The sequence below is a fragment of the Lactuca serriola genome, chromosome 1 (genome assembly GCF_051521515.1).
Source record: "Lactuca serriola cultivar US96UC23 chromosome 1, Lser_US96UC23_V15, whole genome shotgun sequence".
NCBI lineage: Eukaryota > Viridiplantae > Streptophyta > Magnoliopsida > Asterales > Asteraceae > Lactuca > Lactuca serriola.
The window spans coordinates 11,029,952-11,056,883 of NC_136408.1; the positions used below are offsets into that span (position 1 = coordinate 11,029,952).

Below are 26,932 nucleotides of genomic sequence, written 5' to 3' on the forward strand. Positions count from 1 at the left end.
TTACATTACATCTTTTTGTCGAACATTAGTAGGCTATATATATTATAGTTAAAAATGAAAATTATGTAAGAGGACAATAAATGTGAAATTTATAAATATCTTCGAAGTAAATCAAGTTAGAAGTTGAATTATAAGAACATTGAACAATTACAATGTATATATATGATACAAAATGACGTAATATAGTGAGTTTGGGTACCTAAGCTTATATACCCTTAAGGGTATATTCACTTTTCCATATATATATATATATATATATATATATATATATATATATATATATATATATATATAATTTTTCTTTGAATTAATAGTGAAATGATTTGCCGGAAAGTTTGCATTTATGTTTGGTTGGAAAGAGTAAAGAAATACTCCGACACTATTTACGGTTTGACCTCCAACTGAATCTAAAATCCCAAAACGTTATCTTAAACCCCAGGGAGCCGCCATGAGCGCCACCCTGTTCTTCCTCTCGCCACCACCCCGCACTTTTCCAACTATATGCCCAATTCCGTCACTACAACCCATCCGCACTGTCGCCTTCTCCTCCTTATCCCTCAAACCATCACTTAAAATACCCAGACGAGACTTCAGGATCTTCTCTGATGACGGAGATGCCGGGGGAGACGCTGACGGTGGCGGAGATGGAGACGCAGACGGTGGTGGAGAAGCAGACCGCGACGATATGGACGAAGAAGAAGCGGATGAGAGTGACAACAAGAGAGATTACGATGTCGAGTACGAGGCTCTTGTCGCCGCTTCGCGAGGCGGTGGTGAGGAAGGAATGGCGATGGTACAGAGTAAGAACTTCGTGTCAACTCAGGGGTGGAATTCGGAGGTGGTTGTGGATTATAGAATAAACGAGGATGAATTTCATAAGATCAGTTTGATGGATTGTGATTTTTTCATCCGGAAACCACCTGATCCTGATAATGATGTCTACGATTTCCGAGAGGTAATTTCATAAACAAATTAGTCATACATCTGTATCTATGTTAGATATTGGTTTTCAGATACTCAAATTGATTTAATTGATTAAGGTCATTTTGGACGAAATTTAGTGCCCGTGATTAACAGAAATTCCCAAATTCAAAAGGCTACAGCATACACTTTGTCCCCCCCCCCCCCCCCCCCCCCCCCCCACAAAAAAAAAAGTTTTAAGTGTACATGAATTGTGTAGGTTATTGGTATTGACTCAAATTTTGATAACAGTATGTGTGTATGGAGAATTTTACTGAAATATTTTGTTTTGGTGTTGCAGATGTATGTGACAGAACCAGATACTGATATTTATGCAATTCCAAGAGTTCTTGCACCAATGCCAGAGAAGGTCACTTAAGACAAATTCCTAGTTTCATGCTTATAAATGACTATTTAACAATCCATTGATTTCATCACTAATTTTCAGATTTACAAACTTCCTTTCTTCAACCATTGTTCTACATGATCCAGTGGATAACAATATTATGCATTTCTTTAATTGCAGTATATCAGATGTGCAAAGAGTGATTGGGGGACCTACAATGTCACGGAACCACCTATTGATGCACTTAGAGATCCCATGTACAAATCAGAGTGGGAGGTTATGAAGGTTAGGAACTCATAATTTTTTGTTAATTTCTTTAATTTTTTGCCACATTATAACATCTCATCTATATTTAATTCAATCCAATAAACCCGACTCAGTACTTTACTCTAGATACAAAATACCCCGCTTTGAATATTGATCTAGAGTTGGAGGACCAAAGTGTAAAATATATTAAAATGAAAGCTTTGTAGAGATTATAATGACAATACGTTGTTGTTGTTGTTGAAGGTGTTTTTGACGAAGCATTACAGGAATCGGCGGTTGGATGATCCTGATTTTGTGCTAGACTTTGAAGAGATTTATGTCATTGATTCAAAGACAAAGTCAATAACTCGGGCAAGAGTTTTGGTAAGTGCCCATTATGCTTTAAGTTATCAAAGAAATCTTACTATGCTAAGTCCATTGAGCCTTGTTTCTTTTGTTTAATGGAATTATTTATTATGATGTTTTTTCAGGTAACGGTTCCTGAAGGAAGAGACAGAGATAGAAAGAACGATTTTCTTGTTATTCGGGATAATGCAACTTCATTCACAATAATCCCCTCGGTGATAAATCCCATACAACTTCAATTCCAAATTATGATTGCATTTTGTATCTTTTTCTTTTTCTGATCCTAATATGGTTTGCAGGAGGAGAGAGATGATCCAACGACTGTAGTACATAGGGAAGAGTGGGACAAGGACAGAAAGGACATGGAAAGACATCTCAGCAAGCTGCGTGATTTCAATGTTTCAAATTGGTTCTAGTTTTCCGTTTCTCGATAGGCGCTGGATTTTGTACAACACGGGCCTTTCGGTTGCGGGTATAACGGTTTCCAACTTGTATTATTACTCGGCTTTCCTTCGATTAGAGGTGTCAATGTTCATGTGTAGTTAACTTTTTATATCAAAATAGTGAAACAAGTATGAACCGAGTGTCCGGTTCAATCTTTATTGTCAACTCCATATTTTGCTCACTAGGGTTATATAGTTTGTAATCTTGATGAATTGTATGTGGAAAATATCGTTCACCCATAGTTCGTCTCTGTCCCATCTTTTTGGATAGTATAACAAAAGTAAGTTTAACCAACTCGTCTTCAAGAGCATCTAAGGCCCGATGGTCCTCTTAAGTTATATATAGCTTTGTATATACCATACTATATATGTGTATCAAGCCTCCAATGATTATGACATAGGGAGTTGTATCCATCTCTTCTCTCTTATTATAGATAAGGAGAATCGTTTTACTAATCTTAAAGTTGGCAGCAAGAGCAGAATCATTCCCATGTAGCTTCAATGAGACGTGATTCATCCAATATTTTTTCTCAATTAACATGCCATCAACTTTTACAATAAAATGGTGAAATCATCAACATTGAACCTTGTAAAAAAATAATGCTTTGAATTGGTTTTCGATAGCCTTGCTCAAAATGATCTAGGCAAAACGCTCAAAATAATCTTGTTTTGGCTCACAATTCAATAACTGTGATGACTCATCACAACAACATATTACACATATATGAATTCAACCATTGTAGATACAAACAAGTTCATAATTAAGTCAATAATTTTCAATTCTTCATGATTCCCATTTACAATTCAACAAGTATCAAACTTGCAACAAGGTTGAAAAACCCACAAACCAAAGAACAAATACTTGTATTTTGTATTTCTAAGCATCTGCAAGTGTCTGATGAAACTCATTCATGGATCTAAGTAACCCGAGAATAACTTCTACTGCTCTTCAAAACATTGGGGGATCCAACCATCCCACAAACTATAATTGTTTCTACTTTGAGAGCAAGGTCATAACCTTCAACCTGGATTTATCCATGAGGTTATTATTATTGTCTGGGTATCCCCAGGCTGGTCCAAAGATATAGTTGGCCTTGGGCGTAAAGAAAATATGGGCCCCTAAAATTGAAAATAGGCAAACCGTTATATATAATATATATTCTATGAATTTTGGGTCCCTTAGGTAAGTTCATTTTTTTTAAAGAAAAATATTTTTCCTAGCATTTTTACATAAGTTGATTTCTCTCTCTCTCTCTCTCTCTCTCTCTATATATATATATATATATATATATATATATATATATATATATATATATATATATATATATATATATATATATATATATATATAGCATATATTCTAGGAATTTTGGGCCCCTTAGAGACAAGGGCCCTGGACGACCGCCAGGGTTGCCCACTGTCTAGACCGGGTCTGGGTATCCCATGCACAAATCACCGTTTATGGAATAGCTTCGGAAATAGTTACAGATAGTGGATGGGGAAGAGAGTAGGAAACAAACCTTCTGCAGTGTAGACTTTAAATTGTATATGATAGTGCCCTCATGTGAGGTCTACATGCATCTCATTAATGTTGGAAATAAACGAGAGTTAGGCTCAAGGACCACCGGTGCAAAATAATAATAATAATAATAATAATAAAATAAAAATGCAAACCATACGGACCATATGAAAAATCCAAGGTTCTAAAAAGCTCGCATTGGCTCCAAGGCTTGTACCTACCGCCAAGCTTTATCAAAACGCCGCCTTAACTCATATGTGTATAAAAATGAATAATAATTGAAAATACATATAAAAAATATTAATTATATAGAAAATTGTTGCCCTAAGTAATGACTTACAAATACCGTGGCTCGCCAAGGCTCGAAAAAGTTTGAGGCTTGACATTGCCGCCAAGTCACGCCTTACGTTATTTAGAGTCTTGAAAAATTCAATACTAGGATCAAATGTTTGAAACTGGGAAAACCACAGGGACCAAATATGTAGTTTACTCTTTCTTTTATGTATTTCCGGAAAGGCCCACCTTACTCCCATGAACATTTTGGGTTCTTACTCATTAATTAAGGGGGTGTTTGGATAGGAAAAAAATGGTTGTTTATTAGCTTATTGCTTATTTTCACCATAATAAGCTAATTTAAGTGTTTGGATAAAAATTAGCTTATTGTGATAGGAATAAGCAAAATAATCAAGGGAGGAATGCTTATTGCTTATTGCTTATTGGTTATTTTACTCATATAAACTGTTTTATTTTGCCAGACACTTAAATGCTTATTGCTTATTGCTTAGACCATTAGGTATGGGTCTGTTGTGGTGATGTTATAACAAGAAGCAACAAGAAGAGGGGTAGTGTTCATGATGTTATAATACCATGTTAAGAGAAAAGAGATAGAGAGAGATGATTTGTCAGCCAATATAAAAGCTTGTTTCTTGTCATGGAGACAACAAGAAGCACCACAACAAGATACAACAAGAAGGGGGCCGGTGTTCTCCCCCGTCACGACGCCGTTGAGGGTGCCACCTCAACATAACGAGCACGCCACAATGCCCATACCATCTGCTCTTATTGCTTATTTCCGCCACAATAAGTTAATCCAAACATATTTAAAAAAAAATGTTTATTCCCACGATAATAAACCTAATAAGCTAAAATCTATTTATCCTCCAAACACCTGAGAATCGTCGAAGTCAAGAGGTCATAGCAAAATATACAAAATTCCCTCTACTATTTTCAACTAGGGTTATGACGATCCAAGCCCTTATGCTATACGCATGTATGTGACTGTGAAGGTGTAATATACTGGGAGAATTACCGATGGAGGAAGGCGGTTGCGGAGGTAGCGACGGTGCATCGTCGGCATTATTAAATGGTGGTGGACGGCAAAGGTTTGAGGTGGAGTTGAGGCCGGGAGAGACAACAATTGTGTCGTGGAAGAAGCTTACGAAGGATGCCAACAAAACTGCAAATAATAGTCTGCCCCCTCCTGTACCTGCTCCTCCTATGCCTCCTGCTGTTGCTGTTAATCAAGACCTAGATCCTCTTAATGCTCCACCGGTAGTGTCTTCGTGAACTTGCCATATTTTTGATTAAATCGTTACTTATAGTTCGGATGAAGGAAGTAGAAGTTTGATTGAAAATAAGGTGATCTAGGATGTATGTGCAATTATGAGCTGCTTTCAACTCCTAATGATTGCTTGTTATTGAATAAGTTCAAATACTTCTTAGAATTCAGTTGGAGTTTGAAACTTAATTGTTACTTTAGCAGTTAGGAGTTTGTAAATTGACAAGGAAGTTTGTAAGTTGTAAGTTGTAACTATCATAAGTAGAATGATTTTGCAGTAGGTTAGTTACACCAGAATGCTTTCACAGTATATCGTTTTTGTTTCTATTTTTCCTAGAAATGACTTGCTGATGTGATTTTTGGAACTGATGTGTGATCATGGTATAGACATATCAGCAATTCCATTCTGAACCTGCTCAAATGCTGTGTGTACCTGATATGCTCATGAAGATAGGTAATGGTAGTGTTAATATTTCTGATGGCAAATCATTTCACAGAGTATAATTGCACAAAATTTTACAGATATAAACCTATAGTGAATAGCAAAGCCTTATTTTCTTTGTTTATCATTGCTTCTTTTTGATAACATGAGGAGATTTCTTGTTTTGTAATGTAATTTGGTAACTACCTTCACTGTACTTAGTCCAATTAGCATTTGCAGGGAGAGCCTGCTGAAAATGAAGGTAATGATGCAGCTCCTGGTAGCCGTTTTGGTGCTGTTATTGAGAAGATCGAGCGCTTATACATGGTATGTGATACATTTATTATGTTACAAAAGCTGTTATCTGGACAACTATGAGGATGGCATATCTGAGTGGTCTTCTGCATCATTTGTAGAACTATGGATTGGGATTGACAGAATTACATCAAACTCTTAGGAGTAATGTTGTAGAAAATTCTTGTCATTGTCCTGAAGATGCTGCATCCTATACTTTCAGGGTAAAAACAGTAGTGATGAGGAAGATCTCAATGATGTTGTTCCTGATGATGATGAGTATGATACTGAAGATTCTTTCATAGATGATACCGAATTGGTTTGTTAATCTCTATTTCCTTGCATGATTGTTTTATGTTGAAGCACTGCTTAATCTCACTGCTCTTGTAGTTGTTTTAGTTGAAGATCTGTAATGTCTGCATTTAGATTTATCGCCTTCTTTCTCTTCCACAGGATGACTATTTCCAGGTTGATGATTCTCAAATAAAGCATGATGGATTCTTTGTTAATCGTGGCAAGTTGGAGCGCACAACTGTTTCAAAGTACGTTTTTTTTTTCTTCTTCTTCTACCTTCTTTTTAGATTATCTCTTGGTTATAATATCTCCAATCTGAATATATTGGTAGGGATGAGCCTACTGCTTTGCCAAACCATCAGAGGAAAAAAAGAAGGAAAGATTCAGAAAAAGTTAGTGGTGGGAATGATAGTGGCCAGCTGAATACTCAGAAAGTTAAAAATAAGGAAGCCGGAAAGGTACATGCACCAGTAGACAAAAATCCCATCATTTCATCTCAGAGTAAAGCTTCATCCACTATAATTCCTTCAAGTTCTGAGGCTATAATAATGGCAAAGAACATTGACAAGCAGAAGGCTGTGGTATGCCAACCCAAAGACCATGGTAGTAAATTGAAAAATGGAAGTCCCTCCTCTGTGACTCCATTGCAGAAGTCTAATGACAAAAGCTCTAATGTGAAATCAAGTTCTCATTCTGGGCTATTGCTTAACAACTCAGAAGAGTTGAACCAACCTCTTCTCATTAGAGAGAAAAATGTTATTCGTGAACAATCAAAAGCCAAGGCCACCAGGACCACTCAGCAAGCTGCGGTGAGTGTTCTTTCACTGTACTGTCTTTTTTATTCCTAGAATTCCTCTCCTCACTAACAATCATCTAATTATGATTATGATTATGAGTTTGTATCTACAATTTAGTTAGAGGGTGCATACCAACAAATCCTTAGCAAATAAAACCAATTAAATCAAGTTACCAACATCCAGTCTCAAGCTTGGGAATATATGTTTTCCATCCCTAGCTTGCAAAACTTTAAAAAAGTTTAATATGGTGATACTTTGGTGCAGAAATCTGGCATTCTGTAGGTATGCAAGTAATTTAGACCATTGTCAAGTTTCTTCTTAATGACATGCCTATAAAGTATCAACCTCCACTTGTTTAATTCTGTCATGTTGGACTGCATTATGAGCTAGGTTTCATTGTTTCTTGTGGATTATTATCATGATACAGTTTCATAAGGCCTTGCATTAATGCTCAAATCTTTCCCAAGGCCTCTATGCAAAAAAGACGTTCATCACTTCAAACTCCTGTAAAGGTTTGATCATTATTCACAGCTCAACATAGTAATGCTCTTGTGAGAATCATTTTTGCCACCAACCCAAAGATTTCTAAACTTCTATATAGGTTGGAGCATAACCCTGAGCTACTAACATTTTTTCTGTACATCTCCTAGTGGATCCATGAGAGTCTTTAGTCCAATATAAAGGCCCATTTGTACAATAGTGTTGTTCTTTTTTTTTTTTTTTTTCATAAATAACTACACCAGCTTCCATGTTTTAATCTTCTTGCCTCCATTTCACCCTCGTAGCCTCAAGCTGGTCTTCATTCCTCTTTACCAGCCATTGGATTATGAAACTTATGTTCATGTTAGAGTTGAATGAAGGTTTTCTTGCTTTATTTTTGTTGGTCAAGAAATCCATCTTTTACATTACCTGCAGATGATTCCCTGTAGTAGTTAGGGGTGTTAAAAATGTCTGAACCCGGTCAACCCGGCTCCGAACCCGAATAAGATAAATAGAGTTAGGATCTGAAAGTCAAAATCAGGTTATTCGAGTTAACCTGGCAAACCCGAAATACATATAGGGTTAGGTTTTGGGTTGCTTTGTATAATTTTTTTTTTCGGTTCGGGTTAACCCGAATAAAATTAATTAATCAAGCCCATAGACCTTACATCTTTTACATACATTTGAACTTCTTAAGACTATATACATCATCCGATTAACACTCGTACCGTGCAGTGTGGAGTGTTAATTTGGTCAACTCGATCAAGTTAATCAATTTTTTTAAAGTCACCAGAAACCGGACCCTATTAAGCTAGTGGTTAGTCGGATTCACGTCAATCATGTTTGGGGTGAGTTGGGTTAATTAGAAAATAGCCATAAATTAAGTTGCAACTTAACACAATATATCACATTTGGTTTTGTTTACTTTTATTTAAAACCAATATTTATAATCATATTACGATTTACGACCAAACTAACATTCCAGCAAGCAAACAAAACGAGTTTGGAATCAATTGTTTAAATCCAAAATCAATTGCAAGTTCTTGCTAAAACACGACACCGCCACGGCATGACGTCGTGTTTTTTACACATGACATGAATACAAACACGAATTCAAAATTTAATTTCGCCCCAATTTAGTTGTGTGTCGTGTCATGGCTTGTCACCCTAGATAATAGGTTAAATTAAAAATATTAGAGATAAAATAAAAGTACCTTTTTCTAGTTGAGTTATTTTTTCCTAATCTTCTTTTTCTGGATTGATGCCTATACGAAGTCAATCTCGTGTACAAATTAGACATTTGATAGTTTTGTCCCCTAAAGAACTCCTTTATGAATCCAACACCCTCCCACTTGTGCTAAAAACAGACTCTGGAGCCATCGTTGAAATAGGAATAGCTAACAAATCTTTAACCATAAGAGATAAAATTGGAAATCTCGAACTATTTACCTTCTCCCAAGTCAGTAGATCAAAACTAACATTAGTATCAAAATCCTCAACACTTTTACCTAAATACTTATCCGATTGACTAATTAACAAATTAGATGTTTGGCTCGTTTCATCTTATTTCTCAACCCATCTCCATAATCGGGATTTGTTGTTTAACTTGTAGGATTATGGGGGTTTGACCATTTCCCTAACGTTAATAATTACCTAATAGTTCTGATCTTGACTTATCTGCTCTAAACGCTATAATGTAATTCTTATTTTATTTATTACTTCTGAATGTCTGTAATGTAATCTAAAGCAACTTTCTGTAATTTTTTCAGCAGAAGAGCCCTCTCATGGTGAGAAAGGAAGGTTCAAATACCAAACCTAAAAGTACAATGCTTGAGAAAGCTATCAGGGATTTGGAGAAGACTGTTGTGGAATGTATGTCTGATGATCACTTCTATCTAGATATCAAAGTCACACTTCTCTTCTCTGTTCATTAACGCTGCATTTACCAGACTGGATTGGACAAACTTTCCAGGGCTATTGAGGCTGTGGAGGGCATTCATGTCTTTTGCACCTATGATATATCAATGGTGTGGTGGGACAAAATATCAGTCCCAGTTCCAGTCCAATGTACACCAAGCTTTGTACAACATGTTATGTCGTGTCCTTTGTTACAAAAGGGCTAACTTGTAATATTTGACATCATGGCAGCAAGGCCACCAAACATGGGAGTTGCTGATGCAGACACTTGTTCTCCAGCTGTCAAAAAGAGAATGCCTCCTGACATAAAGCATAAGCTAGCTAAAGTTGCTAGACTTGCGGTAATTGACACCTAACTTTTTATCTGTTTGTTCAGTGGAATTGCTCTTTTCTTGTCTTCAATAATTGTGCTTCTTTTGAACATATTTCTGAAGACATACACAATTTAAACCTTTTTTACATTTGTGGTGGCTGTAGCATGCGAACCATGGGAAAATCTCAAAGGAGCTACTTAATCGGTTGATGAGCATTGTTGGTCATCTGATACAGCTCAGATCATTGAGGGTATTGCATTTGTTTTGTCATATATTATTGTATTTTTCTTTTATATAACCTTGCTTTTAGCTGCTCAATATTTTATAATCATTTGATGCCTTCCAACAGAGAAATATTGTGAACATGATTAATATGGGATTGTCTGCCAAAGAAGAGACAGATGCGAGGATGCAGCAGTTAAAGAAACAAATAGAGGAGATGGTTAAGATAAGGGCACCAATGATGATGTCCAAGGTATGCTTGCTTACTTATGTTTTATTTCTTAGATAACTGCAATTTACCCACAAGTATATGCTTTTATTTATTTAAAGAAAAGAAGGGGAAATTAAGAAAATGAATAAATAAACATGATTGAGTAAATGATATGTGGTAATATGGATGTGGACTGTGGAGACGCATGTTTCTTTGATAAGTAATCTTGAATGTTTTTGTGTTTCTTGAGATGCTTGTAACCAGTCCTTTAAACTTTTCAGGGTTAAATAGAAGAAGAAATAGCAACCACTTTCATCAGTTATAGCATCCTACTTTCATTTTGTCTCATGCTTTGAAAAATCTACCTAAGTATAGCAATGTTATCCAAATAAAAAGCAATTGTCACTGATATAATTGGACATATTTTTTGAAGTATAATCTCCTAATAAGAAAAAAATGAAAATACAATGCTATAATTGGTTAGTTTTTTCAACAAAGAGTTAGAGTTCCTTCGCAAGAAAAAAACTGGAAGTACATCGCTGTTAGAAAGAAATGAAAGTACATAGCTATTTCTAGCATTTAGCCAAACATTTTAATATGTTTTGCTGTTGTTTGTATCATCTCAGGCTATGGAGCAGCAGCTGGTTGGAGAATCTGATGATTTTCAAGAAAGTGGGACCAAAGGAAAAAAAATTCTTAAAAGAAAAATTACTATGGATGTTGAATTAGAGGATAAGATATGCATCCTTTATGACCTTTTTGTTGAGGTAGCACTTCATCCATCTTATCTTTAAAAAAAATCGTTTTGAAAAACAAACTTGCCTTTTTATAGCTACTCATTTGTAATCAGGGACTGGATGAAGATGCAGGTCCTCAAGTTAGGAAGCTCTATGCAGATGTAAGCTTATCCTAAAACTTTTATGCATTAAATTTCATGCTAGTTATTTTGTAACTTTTCAAACTGGCATATAAATATGACATTTGAGAGTACAGTGACTAGATAGATATGTATGTAGTAATTAAGTGGGAGAAATTGTCCATTATGTGATTTTTTAATCTTATCCTTATTCATTAATGTTGCAGCTTGCAGAACTGTGGCCACAAGGTTTAATGGACAATCATGGGATTAGAGAAGCAATTTGTAGGGCAAAAGATAGGAGAAAATCACTACACAAGCATAAGGTACTTCTAAATCTTCATTTTTTTTTATATTCTTCATCAATATAATTTATCAGAGTGTCTTATTTTCCAATTTCCTTAATTTGGTGTGAAGGGTCAAGAGAAGTTGAAAAGGAAAAAAATTACCTCTCCAAAAACCAATACTACCATTGACATCGAAGCAAGCTCTGTAGCTTCAGAATACAAATTTTCTACTGCAGCCACCCAGGCAAAGAGAAAGATGGAGGTGGAGTAGTAGTATGAAAGCTTAAATCCAACTTAGATAAAAATGTGAATAACTCAGATCAGATTCTAATATGTGAGTTTGGCTCCAAATATGTTTCAAGGGCCCATGATAGTTTCCTTTTACGTATACACAAAAGATAATACACCCTCCACCAATTTTTTTTTTTTTTTTTTTAAATAGAGGTGGCAAAATGTGATGTGAATAATTAGTCGAGTTGCGTTATTATTTTATCTTAGGGTTGTAGCATTGTCACTGATAGAATTCATGTCATATCCAAAAACACCAACATCAACACCCTGAGCCCATAAGAATGAGGCAAGGGGATGTAGGATGGATAGACAACCCTATCTGAGAGTAGAGAGACTGTTTCCGTGGATAATATGCCCACACATAAAAACAAGTCATAATTAAAAATCTCCCCCGTTAAAAGGATTTAGCCACTAAACAATTATAAGCTTAAAAAAATTTCATTATTACACATGTCAAGTTATTTATTATATCTATACACTTACAATAATGGAGTATATGTGATTTTACACAACTAGAAAATGCATTCTCCCCGTTTTGGGGGATGTAGAAAAAACAATCTCACAGGGACCATTTTCATAAATCATTTTATACATAGGGACAAAAGCTCACTTTTAAAATTTGTTATTAGGAAGGGAAATTTATGTAATTTTTTTAACATATGTATCGTTTCTGTAAATATAATTTTGTACAAGGACCTATTATGTTAATTAGGACAGTTCTTGCAATTTTTTTTCTATATAAGGACAAAACAGGTGAAACTTGCAAACATGAGAAAATATTTTTCCTATTCGGCACTCGATAAAATCATTGGAAAAAAAATAAAATTTTAAACTACAAAATTATATTATTCATAAAAAAAAAAGGATTTGTACACTTAATTCTTTTACGTTTCATTATATACTTATAAAACTTGCAATTTTTTCTTGAACCACATTCATTTAAAACTCTTATGGATTTTTTCCTTTCACCACATTCATTTGAAACTTCCATGACTTTTCAATTTCTTTCTAATAATTATTATAAGTTGGTTAATAAGGTTAAATAAATATCAAACCTAAAGTGTAATCATATAAACTAAATTTTAATATTAAAAAAATATATTTTCTTCTACTTATAAAGTTTGTTTTTAATTTTTAACATATTATACTTAATTTATTAGGTCTAATATGTTGTATGTAAACCATTATCATTTTAAAGCTACAACTTTTGATCAATTTGTATAAAATACCTAAATTGTTAATTTAAATATAACCTTACATGATCAACTTAAATATAAAATTTAGTTCAACTTAAACAACCCAAAAATATTTTGTAAATAGTTAACAGTGATAAATTAATGTAGTGTCTTTCTAATAATGATTATAAATTTGTTAATAAGGATAAATAAGTATCAAACCTAAAGTGTAATAAAAAATAAACTAAATTTCAATATTAAAATAATATTTTTACTTCTACTTATAAAGTTATGTTTTAACTTTTAACATATTATACTTATTTTATTAGATTTGATAGGGGTGATCATGGTGCAGTTTGGTGTGGTTTTAAGACCAAACCGAACCGTAAACCGCATGGTGCGGTTTTTGCATTCTTGAAACCGTTGGGTGCGGTTTTGCAATGGTTCGGTTTTTCGGTTTTTAAATGCGGTTTCGGTTTTAAACCGTGTTAAGATTTTGGTGCAGTTTTTTATGTTTTTTGGTGTGGTTTTTTAAAACTGTAAGAATTGAAAACCATGTGCATGTAAGTTTGTATTGTGCTGTTTTTTTAAACCATTCATTTTCAGCTCAAAATAAAAATACATAATCAAAAATTGTAAGTCGTTTAAAATACAACATGTGATTACTCTCACAAACTAATTAATAATTGAAAGTTGGTTGATTTTGACTTAATTTGTTACAAGCTTATTTCATGTAATCGATTAGTACGTTTGACTAACAATAAAACATTTCTTTTGCACCCCATATAATCTTACACAAACATAAAATAAACAAATAATAAATATATTATCGTTTATAAGTATTTTAAATAGCATGCATATAATATACATTGATTGATTTATTACTATACATGCTTGCGGTGTGGTTCGGTTTTGGTGGACCGGTTTTTTGGATAGAAACCGCACCGCACCGTTGACCTTCGGTTTTTGCAAAAATTAAATCCGCACCATTGTTGTATGTAAACCATTATCAGTTTAAAGCTAAAACTTTTGAACGGTATGAATAAAATACTTAAATTGTTAATTTAAATATAACATTACAGGGTCAACTTCAATATAAATTTCAGTTCCACTTAAAAAAACCCAAAGAATATTTTGTGAATAATGAAAGTGATAAATTGTAATGCTAAATGCAAAAACTAAATTGTAATATCAGATCACTAAAATACTTTCTAAAGATATTTTTATAATCATTAAAAGCTTTGAAATAAGTATCTTAAAATAACTTACAATAACAATAGTTAAAAATAACTCTATATAAATGATTATATTATTACCTTTAAAATCAAAATAAAAAAAAAAATTGTTTGATGTTTTAAATAATTACACTGATAGAAATTAAAACGTTAACAAATAAATTTTTAAAATGAATTAACAATAACAACAACTATAAATAATATTAAACCATATATTATATTTAGTTTTATTCATGACTAAACCGCAGGTATACGAATTATTATATCAAATTTAACAACGACATTATTGTTATATTTAAAAAAACATATATTTGTAAAGATTTTAACTATATAGATACTTCCGCGCAACGCGCTGACGTTCGCCTAGTTTATAAATAAAATACTGTGTGAATCCAAAGCTACAACTTTCCTTTTAGCTGTGTTGAATCACATGCCACGTGTCCTCATAACCATGTTGTTTATGTAAGTTTACTTGTAGAGGGGCTAAACCGCCAAAAACATAAAAGTATTGTGGCAAAACTTGAAAACTAAAAAAGTATACTGTGGCTAAGGACTTTAGTTTTAATATCTATATATAGTAAATATAAGCTTAAAAATATTTTCCTACACTTATAATCCTACTCCTAATAAAACAAACCTCTTTAGTCACGTGTCCATTCAGTAAACCTTATTTACCATCAACTAAAATTACCACTTTACCCTTCTATTCTTTAATCTTAAAATTACGACAAAACTGTAAATTTGGTCCTTGTGGTTTGCAAAAACCTTTGGATGGGGTCCACAAAGTTTTTGGCTTGCACCGAAGGTCCAAAATCAAAGTTTTTCATTGTTTTTGGTCCAAAAAAACTTGAAAAGTCGATTTTACCCTTTTTAATTTCTTTTTTCTATTTTCTTTATTGTTTTTGGTATTTAAATAATTAAAAAAAATAAAAAATAAAATCTTACACAACACACACACACACACACACACACACACTCTCTCTCTCTCTCTCTCCCTCTCCCCCTAACCTAACCCAGGTTTATTCTTATTCATCTTCCACAAATCCATCGACATACCCCTCCCTTTGATCATCATCTTGTTAATCGAACCCCACTACTGGTCCCATAAACACACAATGAAACTCCCTTCTCTCTTAACTGAAGAACATAAAAATTGACCAGATTAAAAAAAAACAATCAAGGAACTCTTCCTGTTTCTTTCCTTCTTCTGTCCCGATTTTCGGAAGAAGCACCTCCGTCGGAGGTGTTTTCTTGTGCGTTCCCGGTGAGCAAGGGAGCTACAAACCCCCTTCGTTCTCCCTTCACCTTTTCATTGTTCCTACCAAATCAAAAAGAAGATGAAGCAAGGAATTAACGGAGCAAAAAGGCCCTCGCATACCTCCTGTTGGACATCGAACAACCAAAGTCATTACCATTGCTGCTTGTCTCGCCCTATCGAAGACCTCCGTCCCTTCGCAGCCTCTTGGCCACACCGAACCCATCTTCTGGCCTCACCCCTCGCTTTCTTTCTCTTCAATCAAAGACCTCCCTCCTCTGACCCTCCTTCCTTCGCACCTCACAACCGGATGAGAACGATCGAAGCTTCGCTGCTTCTTCACATCTTCGTTCTTCGGTCTCGTCGACCCAGGAGACAATCCTTCTCACGATCGATCAACGAATAATCGCGCCCTACGAGCCATCATGCTTCCCTTTTATTCGTTCGTCTGCTTCGTTCGCAACTTCGTATCCGTCTCTCTTTTGCCCGATCAGTCAAAGTGACGAGGGAAAAAGCCCTAAATCCTTTTCAACTTGATGAATTGTCAAAATAACCCCCTGCTACAACATTCCCTTTTAATATAATTCCCAATGGAGACGAGATGGGAACTTCTTCAGTTAAGAGAGAGAGAGAGAGAGAGAGAGAGTGTGTGTGTTGGGTAAGATTTTATTTTTTATTTTTTTTAATTATTTAAATACCAAACTAAATAAAGAAAATAGAAAAAAGAAATGGAAAAGGGTAAAATCGACTTTTCAAGTTTTTTTGGACCAAAAACAATGAAAAACCTTGATTTTGGACCTTCGGTGCAAGTCGGAAACTTTTTGGACCCTATCCAAAGATTTTTGCAAACCACAAGGACCAAATTTGTAGTTTTGTCTAAAATTACTCTTCTTTCTTCTAAAATCTCGCTTCCTAAATCCTAACATTGATAGGATATTCAAATTTTGAAATATGAAACTCGTACCATCCCCAAATCTGGGTACAATCGACAACCGTCTCTTTTTTTTTCCCCTGATCCACGATATCACATCCTCTACTTACAGTTACCCTCTCTCCGATGCTTATCTCGCTTGAAAATATTCTACACTATATATTGAACTTGAGATTAAGAGAAATGACGTGAAAGGTAAAATGATACGATTCTGTGTTTTTTTTTTTTTTTTAAAGAAAGATGTTCATCTTTGATTTTTCCTGATTCATGTTCCATTATGGCATATTTATTTGACGTTTTTGTTTTGATTTTTGTTTTATGTTCTTGTAAATCCGGTTTGGTCAATCAATATGCTAAGCCTCGATTGGTTCCACCCGATTTCAGGTTTATTGAACCGTTTTTCTTTCGATTAGACTTAGGCTTTATTTGATGAATCGGGAGTTTTAATCTGTAGGATCGACTATTTGCAAGATAGCATCATCCCTCTTTGTTTGTAAGTTATAGTTATATTTCATAATGCAGGACAATTGTTCGATGATTTGCCTAAATGAAAAACTTTGATGTGTATGGTATCACATAATGTTATATTTGTCTCCTTTGGTGTTTCTTTTTAACCTAGAATACCATGATAGTTTAGTCTTGCAATTTTATTTTAGTTTTTTATCTTAATAAAAAAGTTATGGAAAAGAGAGCCCCTTTAAACATGAGCATTTACATGTTCTTGTGAGTTAATACTTCAATTTTTGATGTTATTGGTTGAACCATTATGCTACAGATCATGATACTGTGATGGAAACTATGATGTGAAGATGATAGTTGAAGGTCCTTTTGATACCTTCAAGAACAAGCTTGCAGTCAACCTTTCTGCCAATAATGACTTTGGTTGATAAAAAGTGTGAATTAATAGTTAAGCATTAATGAAATCCAAGTGTGTGGCTTATGGATATAAAAAGGGAAAAAAAGGAACTTGATGAATGCCTCCTGATCAGTTTCACTATAAAAAAACGTTGAATATGGAAGGTTATATGTGGTATTTTACAAATACTAGATTTGGTGGAAAGGAATACTTACAAATTTTTTGATAAAGTGTTGAAGGGCTTTAGGAGTAAATGTTTGATTTTTAATTTATGTCAAAAAATGGCAATTTTACAGGTGGTTGGATTGGTTTACTAAGAAAGGGCTTTTTGGTCTTTTTTTGAAAAATTCTATTGGAAAGTGTTATATTCACAGTTAAGGAGTTGATGGGGTTGGTCTCTTTCCTTTGCCAACTTAATTCGAAAAATGAAGGGTATAATTGGTATTTTATAAGCACTAGAGTTGGTGTGACAAAAACTGAAGTAGGATGCTAAAGTTATCAATGGAACGAAAGTATAATGTTATTTCTTTAATTAGATTAATAATGGTAAAATGTTCAAAGTAATGAAAATGCAATATAATTTTGAAAAGGTCAAATGCAAGAAAGTACAATGTTGTTTCCTAGGTTTGTGTAAGGGTTGAATGCAAGAAATGAAAGTAATTTTGTGGTAAGTGAATAGTTATGTACTTGTGCGGCTATTATAGCAGCAAATTTTATATTTTTTTATGTTAATTTTTCTGATTAGAAAGATTTTTGTAGTAAACAGATGGAATCAAAGAGAAAGAAAATGGAAGTTAATCAAGACAAAATGTGTGCTCTTTGTTGGATCTTAGAGTTGATTTTCTATTTTAAGAATGTTTACTATATATTTATTTTGGATTGATACTTTATTATTTAAACCATTTAATGGGTTATTAACAAAACTAACTTAAAAAAAGAAATAAATAAATAAAACATCTACGTATCTTCTAAAATAACTGCTTGCAAATAAATGATTAATATTATGCCTTTTTAAAATTTTAATGTTGCTTGATTTTGTAATTTATTGTGTTCTATTTATTTATGTTTATTACACTACCGTTATATTTATTTTTTTGTATAAAAATATCATTTTCATGATTGATTGTGTTTTTTATATTTTATTCAAACTTATATTGCATTGTACCAAATCAAAATTTTATTAAAATTCAATACATACGGAATGTATATCAGATATTCAAAAGACACTATTCAAAATAATACTATATATTAAGTTTAACTAATCATTATAAAAATATATATAAGGCTTATATCGTTGTAATTTAATAAAATTTTGTAAATTTTTGATTTTTTATTACCATTTTAAATTATCAATAATATATTTTTTTTTCCGTAGTTCCCACGGGTTTTAACCTAGTTTACATAAACTTATTATTTTAATTGTTGACTCTAACAAACAATGGGCCCATGCGTTTGCATGACGACTTAATTACATCCAACCAAATCCGTGGTCTTTGTTTCCCCTCGTGTTTTGCTTCACAACCAGAATAGTATCAACAAAATAAAAATTTGCGTTGATTTAATGACAATCATCAAGTCGATTATAGTTTTGTTTTCACTAGATGATATTAATTAATTTTTGTGACGGGTCACTTTTTTCATAAAATAACATTTTGTTTAATTTTAATGTTGTATGATACAGATTTTCTTCCATAAAATATAAAATACGATGATTTTTATTACAAAAATATTATCTGAATACAACAAAATTATATATTTTGCTATTATACAGAAAATATATTGTGTAAGTCGTAATTTATATTAACATATGCATTATTCAACACATTATTGCCCGAAATCCTTCTTTCTCCTTCCATGAAACTTCTCGTAAATTCCTCATCATCTTGACATCTTCCATCCACACAAGTCATTTAATATGACTTTGAAGCAAGTGGTACTTATTCCCTCTTGTCCAAATCACTGTTGATTAAAAGATTAATCTATCGAAAGCATTAATCTCTAATGGAATGTTAGGCTAGGAAAAAACTACGTATATTCAGAATATCAATGAGAGCTCGTTCAAATAGTTAAAATTTGTTCAAAATAATTTAAAGACATAATTGCAAGTATAAATTATAAATAATGATTAAGATGACAATGTCCTCGTTGTCAAGTTGCTCATATCCTCCTCCTCCTATAGTTGACCGTATTTTAAAATTTCCCTTTTTAGATTATCTTAAAAGTCATATACCATGATTACTTAGTCTCATTCACTGCTATTTATACCCATAGAAAATTATCATTTTGATAAATTTTCTTTGCATAACATCTTTTTTCCAAAACAATGTCTCCAATCAATTGCCACGAATTGCACCAGCTTTTCAAGATTCTTGACACGAATGAAGATGGCCTAGTGAGCATCGAGGAGCTTAAAGGGCTTCTCGATAAAACCGGAGTTCAAATAAGCTTAGACGAGCTCAAAACCCTAGTTGGTAATACAGGTCTTGACCTCATGGACTTTTGGGTGTTTTATGATGTTTTTAACAAGCATAACCCAATTGATGGCCATCATAGATCAAAAGAGGTGGAGCAAGAGATGATGGAGGGTGATATCTTGAAAGCTTTTAAAGTGTTCGACATGAATGATGATGGATTCATCTCAAGCGAAGAGCTACAAAGCACCTTGTCAAGATTAGGGCTATGGAATGATGATTCTGGCCAGAGGAGTTGTAGGAGCATGATTGAATTTTATGATACAAATAATGACGGAGTGCTTGATTTTGAGGAGTTTAAAAATATGTTGTTATTGCCAAAGTCATTTGACCCGACTGGTACCTAATTTGATTTTTTTTAATCCGATGGTTACAACTTTATTCTGTGATGCTAATAGGGTATATATCTGTGTTCTAGATATTTATAGTTGGATTCTAATAAGATTATGTTGTTACTCTCAAATTTCTATAAACAAATTCGTATTGTACTTTCATCAATGTAGAGTTAATGCCACTAAATATAAGTCTTCGGTTCAAATCCAATAAAGGACATTGTCTATATTTTTTTTTTCCTGTCAACGATCTTAAAAAAATGACTAAACTAGCCACCTTCTCCAATGATTTGCCACGAAATAACCCAAAATTTCCATTGTTCCTCAAAATAACCACAAGCCACACTTTTTGCACGAGGCCAACGCAAAATTGTGTGGCCAACCCGAAATGCATATTTTTATGCCCCTCTTTAGGTTTTGGGGAATAGTCACACCTAATCCATCGAAAAAATGTTACCACCTATGCGCCACGTCAGTTTCACCACCAACCAACTACCAACCCACTAAATATTGGAAATGGTTACCACTACACAAATTCTTTTTTTTTTTTTTTTTTTTAAATTATTTTTTAACATTAAATTAAATAAAAAACAAAATACAAACCATAATTTAAATAAAAACCAAAATTTTAATAAAAAAACACACATTACATTAAAATTAAAAACATATTGCGTTAATATAAAAAACACAAATTAAAATCCAAATTTCTTAAAAAAAAACATAAAAAATAAAAATCCTAAATTACTTACAACCATAAATATTATAACCTAAATTTCATATTTGTCCCGGACTTGTTGTTGAATTTTAAAAAATGTCGCAAGATTTTCCGGGTCGATATTCGGCTAGGGCTTTGTGTTTATGATTTGAAGATCAGTAAGAGCTATTTTTTGGCGACGATCTTCCTCCTATGATTCGTATTTTTTTCAAGAAAACTAGAGTTTTATCTATGGATGTCGCAAGCTCGTCGTCGCTAGTTGCCGGTGCTTTTCCGCTTGAAGACGCTCCCTTTCTCGCTTTGTCCCTTCTCGGTGGTCGACGAAGTTGGACGTCCGGTGGGCCCTCCCCCTCGGTGGCGTCGAAGTCATCATTGAGGTAGAGTCCAAAACCTACGTCCGACTCAGATGTTCTTGCCCTTTTTGTTGGAACCGGTGGTAGATCCCGAATGTGCTATTTCCGGATATAGAACCCATTTTGGACTGTTACGACAAACTTCTCACGCTTTTTGGTGGCCGAACAGTTTACCATTGGTGGTAATTTTGTATTCGTATGTCGCGGTTGCTAAAATGTTGAAATCGTTGCTACCACTTCTATGCATGTTTTTAAGCTTGTCAAATATGTCATTGAGTTTGGTGCAAACCGCTCGTAAATCACGCCATTTTGCGTTGATCGAGTCGTATGTCCGCTCCATTTTCTTTCCTAATAACGCGTGGAAATGATCTAGAATACGACACCAAAAACTTTGACCCGTTTGCGAGTTGCCGACATCCGCGTCTTGCGATATGAAAATTCAAGCTTTCGCTAAAGTTTCCTCCTTGTCTTCGTTCCATGTGGTAGTTCTTTTTTCTTGGATCTTTTTTTTTTTTTTTTTTTTTTTTTTTTTTTTTTTTTTGCCTTCGACGAGTTGGTTGTTGTGTTTCTTGGACCCGTTCATAGTCGTTGTCATTGTCGAGATTGAGATAATGAGACTTGAGATGGTTGAAATTGTTGAGATATAAAAGAAGGTTGTTGAAATTGTTAAGAAGGTTGTTGTTGAAAGGTTTGGAATTAGGGTTGATTGAATTGTTGTGGTTGTTGTTGGTAGAAGTTTGAAGGGTATGAAGTGGTGAATAGAAACTGTTGTTGGATTGTAGAGGTTAACAATTGCATGGAATTAACATTTACATTTTGAGTGTTTGAGGTGTTTTGATTTGAATCCATGTAGAGAGAAAAAATATGTAAGAGATGAGTGTATTTTGTAGATGGTAATAAAATGTAGAGATTGTTTTTTGAAACGTAAACTGTAAAGAAAATAGTAGGTAATTTATAGGTGAAGTTGAGATTGTTTAAATTTTAAAAAATATATGTTTTTTAATTGTTAAACGGTCAAATGACCGTTCACCACCAAAATCCAGCCGTTGCAAAAAGAAGGTTTGTGATTCGTCGTTTCGTCTCGTCTCCGGAGCCACATCACGCACACCCCACCGGACTTGGGGGCGGTATTCATGCGTGGGGAGGCATGCCACCTTAGCCCAAGACGCGTAAAATGCCCCCATATCGGTTAGCCTTAAGGTTTCACAGTCCACACTATGAAATACGCCCACTGTGGACCCCACTATGAAATTTGGTTCCATTGCGAGATTGTGGAACCCCTGTGAAATTTACTTTTTGACCATTGTTTCGTCATTTTTTGAGAAATTGTGTTTGTTAATAATAATGTGAAATTACCGTTGTTAATGTGAAGTTACCATGGCCAAAGAAGCTTGTAATGTGAGTCTTTTGATGGCTATCCGGTAACCCATCGAACTGTGCGGTTTTTTTTTTTTTTTGAATGATGTGTGTTATGATTCATAGATTTGGCAGCTAAACAGCACACATAGTGGATTGCTAAAATTGTCTCTTTTAACTGTATTTAATCACTAAATGGGTTGTACGTCAGCATGTCACTTTCTTGGGCTAAAATGTGGCAGCTGATGGGCTACGTTATATTAAACAATGACAACTAGGCTGAAAATCGAAACTTCATGGGTGGTTGAATTTGTGGACCGAAACACTGAAAGTCGTCCTAAACATTAAGAAATCCAAATATTTAAATTAAACAAGTGAAAATGTCCAAAATAAAATTGTTATGATTGAAATGTAGAAAAAATATAAAATATGCTAAAACTAATACTAAAATGAATCAGTAGCGAGTTTAAAATATAAAACACATGGTTCATTATTTAAATGAAACCGATAGAAAATAAAAAACAATCAAAGATGAATTTTGGAAATCTTGATTTTTAAAAAAAAAATTTGCCAAAAACATTAAGGTGGTTTTGTTAAAATATTTAAGGTTATATAATCATCTATAAAAATAAAAAGAATAAGCGGGTCAAGTGACCCACCTTTGATGAACATAGTCTTGAAATGAATGCATATAGTAAATAAATAAATAACAAAAGTCCAAGATAACACATTCCTTTAGAGGCTCGCTCTTCGAAGATATAACCTAGAGTTGGGTGTCGTTTGTTTTTTCGAAACGAAAATGCATGAAGTTTGCGGACCACTTCTACAACCCTCTGTAGCAGAAGAGGAGAACCAAACGGCTTCAACATGTAATAAAAAGTTTGTTTGTTTTTTAACATCTGCATACTGTTGCAATAAGTTAAAGTAAGGTGTAAAGAGGTTTGAAGCAAAGGGTCAAGTGTTGCGTCACACAGCACACACCAACAATTTATAAGTCAGAAGTCTTCTGAAAAACAAATAGTTGCGAAGGGTCAAATGCTGCGCGGCGCAACAATAAGTGGTCAGAAATGATTTTTTAGAAAAATCAAACAGTATACTAAAAGTCTTTTTCTAAAAACTTATTAGTACCAATAAATAAGACACTCTCGTTAAAAAAAACATCCATTGTTGATCATATAGTACAAGTGTACAACCGATGTATCAAATACTATCTAGTCCTTTTTATCAATTTAATCATGTATTCATGTACGTAGGCAGATCAGTATGTATAATATGATATTGAATCTTATAAGGTTGCAAAAGAATGATGGTTCAGGCACCACACTACACACTCACTTATGTATGTGAAATGAAGCTTGCAGAAGATAAAAGGAAATTGAAAAAAAAATTGTTATATTCAACGAAAACAAGTTCCAGCTTAATTAATTAAAAAGTTACTACTAACTCAGAAAATATATCACGTTTCCAAACTTACTCCTAAAGTCAAGAAGATATGGCATGAAACCCCACAAGAATCGGTCTCCCTTATGATTATGAACATGTTAAACTTTCTTATTTTGCTTGTTTATTATATGTGGATATGCTAACGTAAACTTCATCAGAAAATTGACCCGGGACCCTTAACTACCGAACTGTGATCCACACCCGTACCCGATAAATAAACGATTAACCCATCAAAGAATTCCACTAGAATGTGCATTGATCAATAATTGTTATTTTCTTCAAATCTGAGATAGCAGTTTTGCCATCTTTTCACGAGGCTGACACTTTGCCACCAAGGGTTTAGCTTTTGGCATGGTCAACCCCTTTCCTTCTGTCATGTCGATCATCTCATTGCTCGTTCTTTCCCAATCAAAGCACTGAATAAGCGTACCCAATGCCAATCCCACCATACGTAATGCCAAGTTTTCTGCTGGACACCTCCTCCTTCCAGACCCAAAGGGCATTAGCTTATACCCATCTTTCGAACCTTCTAACCCTTCAAATCTCTCTGGTTTAAACTTCTTAGGGTTTTCCCAGTTCTTTGGGTCGTTTTGCATCGCCCACAAGTTCATCAACAACATTGTACCACTTGGGATGTGATACCCACCGACTGTACAATCCGTTGCAGATTCATGGAACACGAGTGGACCAGGTGGGTACATTCGCATGGTTTCGTTCATAATGCAACGAAGATAAGGAAGGTTTGATATGTCTGATTCGTTAACAAGACGATCTTCCCCAACGCATTTGTCGATCTCAGCCTGAGCTTTCTTTAGGGTTTCGGGGTTGTTTAACAAAAGCGATAGCATCCATTCCATTGCTCCACTCGAGGTATCGGTTCCTGCTGACAGTAGTACCTAATTTAAATACACAGAAAATCGATAAAGTTTACGTAAGTTGTAACACAAGTTTACGTAAGTAATAGTATATTGTTTGTTCTTGATCGCTTTTGTATTCCCAAGACGATATATATGATCAAAGGGCTACGTATGCATGCATTGACTTAGAGGATTACAGTTTAGTATTTCATCGATTCAGAAAATTAAAAAAGAACAGTTATATACTCCAGCTGTTAAAAACAAAACAATTATATAGGCCTATACGATAACATATAGAAAAGACTAAAGAAAGAGTAATGTATATTAATTTATCAGTACTTTATCATTTTTACTAATTAAACTAGCTTTATTAATTTTCGGTTTCTTTTTGAAATACGTAATTTATCGACACAATCGGTTGACAATGGCAATAGCATTAATTACATACCTATAATAAGATTCAATTTGCAAGAGTTTAATAACCAAAAGTTAAAGTTTCAGGTGGCCGGTTAATTGATGAAGTGGTAATAGTATGATTATACCTTTTATTTTGTAATTTATTATTTTTAAATTTTTTTATTAATCAGAATATTTGATTATTTATTAAAATATATATGACTAGATATTATAATTGCTAAGTAATTGCAAGTATTAAAATGAAAACTTTTTAAAAGATAAAAATGTAAATTTTTTTACTAACTGTTTTTGTAAGAGATTTATAAATTTCTTAATAAACTAGATCGATTAGTTTTATAACAACTCACACCTTTTTGTTTAATTAATGAAGTATTTATTCGCCTTTACAAGTTGTATACCTAAAATCACGTATTGCGTATTTATATCATTCTATTTAGATTTCCTTTTAAACAACTCTCTTGCTTTGATATTAATTAAAACACGTATGATTGTGTGTTCATTAATCTGACGCAATAACAATAACAATAATAGTAATATAAATATAAATATAATAATAAGATATACCTGCATTAATCCTTTAATGACTTCATCCTTGTAATTTTCAGGTTCTGTTTCTTGCAAAATCAAGAGAACTTCAATCAAACTCTTCTTCTCTTCCGATCTACCACCCTCCGCCACCACCGCCATTTTTCTTCTCAGCTCTTCTAACAAACCTTGCATAAACCCATTTCTCTTTTCCTTTAAAGCCACCATTTTCTTCTCCAACCGTCTCCCTCCCACCCACTTCCACCACGGCAAATAGTCCGACACATTCGTCGTCTCCATCACCACAAACGTCTCCATCACAATCTCCTTAAATCGCCGTCCCTCCTCCACGTCTGCCACCGAATCACCATAATACCTCTTCCCTGCAATCATCATCATCATCACATTCAACATAAGCTCAAAAAACACCGACTTCATCTCCACCGTTCCATCCCTAACCGCCTTCTGGTACACCTTCTTAGCCATGAGCCGCACCTCCTCCGCACGAATCTCGTTAAGGGTTTGCAGCCGGTGAGCTGACAAAAGCTCAAGGGAGGCGATACGGCGGAGGTTACGCCAGTGACTACCATAGCTTGACCAAGCAAGGGTGGTGTAGTCATACCCAAGGTGTTTTCCGGCAAGCAGAAGGGGTCGGTTGGCAAAAGCAAGGTCGTTGGTGGTGAGGCATTCCTCCACCGCCTCCGGGGAAGAAACTAAGAAAGCCCGACGGGTGCCGAACTGAAGCATGAGCATCGGACCATGACGGGCGGAGAGTTTACCTAAGGCTCGGTAGAGAGGGCTTCTAACTAGGTAAAGATGCCCCAATATGGGTAAGCATGGGAAGGGCATTGGTGGTAATAAATTTCTGGTTTTTCCTAAGGTAGCTTTGCTAATCCATATAATGGCAATGATGGAAAAAATTATATAAAATGTCTCCATAAGTATGGATGTATTTTTTGCTGTATATATTGATATGATCCAGAGGTTGCAACATATTTATACTGAAATCTTGGCCGACGAAGAGGCTGTTATGTTTGACTTTTACAATATAAATTAAATCCAAATTTAATACAAAGTTGTGTATTTCATATGAATATATGATTGTTCGTGTTCTCATAGTTCAAAGTCAAGTATCAAGACCATCCCCATTCATGGAATAAATGAATGGGTTGGTTGATATATAAATATT

General features: G+C 34.1%; 3 protein-coding genes and 1 pseudogene across 5 annotated transcripts; 3 read left to right on the top strand and 1 right to left on the bottom strand.

Annotated features, from left to right (window-relative positions):
- Positions 1-334: 334 nt before the first annotated feature.
- PTAC6 (plastid transcriptionally active 6) lies at positions 335-2,601 on the top strand. The gene is made up of 6 exons (XM_079036664.1): positions 335-955; positions 1,262-1,330; positions 1,487-1,591; positions 1,817-1,936; positions 2,044-2,133; positions 2,218-2,601. The coding sequence occupies exons 1-6, from the start codon at positions 449-451 to the stop codon at positions 2,332-2,334; spliced, it is 1,008 nt and encodes a 335-aa protein (XP_078892790.1). The 5' UTR covers positions 335-448; the 3' UTR covers positions 2,335-2,601.
- A 2,440-nt stretch (positions 2,602-5,041) lies between these two features.
- Positions 5,042-11,998, top strand: LOC145099114 (ubinuclein-1-like). 3 transcript variants are annotated; one of them, XM_079036718.1, is made up of 13 exons: positions 5,042-5,431; positions 6,091-6,186; positions 6,377-6,472; positions 6,607-6,695; positions 6,779-7,256; positions 9,494-9,596; positions 9,873-9,982; positions 10,119-10,205; positions 10,305-10,430; positions 11,015-11,155; positions 11,239-11,286; positions 11,472-11,570; positions 11,662-11,998. In XM_079036718.1, exons 1-13 carry the CDS (start codon positions 5,192-5,194, stop codon positions 11,800-11,802), a joined length of 1,854 nt encoding a protein of 617 aa, XP_078892844.1. In that variant the 5' UTR covers positions 5,042-5,191; the 3' UTR covers positions 11,803-11,998. The 3 variants fall into 3 exon arrangements, with proteins under 3 accessions (XP_078892844.1, XP_078892890.1, XP_078892927.1); XM_079036764.1 differs by having other exon boundaries at positions 9,497-9,596; XM_079036801.1 differs by having other exon boundaries at positions 5,043-5,431; positions 6,100-6,186.
- A 7,599-nt stretch (positions 11,999-19,597) lies between these two features.
- On the top strand, positions 19,598-20,092 carry LOC145051566 (putative calcium-binding protein CML44 pseudogene; annotated as a pseudogene).
- Positions 20,093-23,765: 3,673 nt separating this feature from the next.
- On the bottom strand, positions 23,766-26,697 carry LOC145099247 (cytochrome P450 81Q32-like). Its single transcript, XM_079036856.1, has 2 exons — positions 25,783-26,697; positions 23,766-24,840 (listed from the first exon to the last, which is right to left on the bottom strand). Exons 1-2 carry the CDS (start codon positions 26,680-26,682, stop codon positions 24,223-24,225), a joined length of 1,518 nt encoding a protein of 505 aa, XP_078892982.1. The 5' UTR covers positions 26,683-26,697; the 3' UTR covers positions 23,766-24,222.
- Positions 26,698-26,932: the final 235 nt, after the last annotated feature.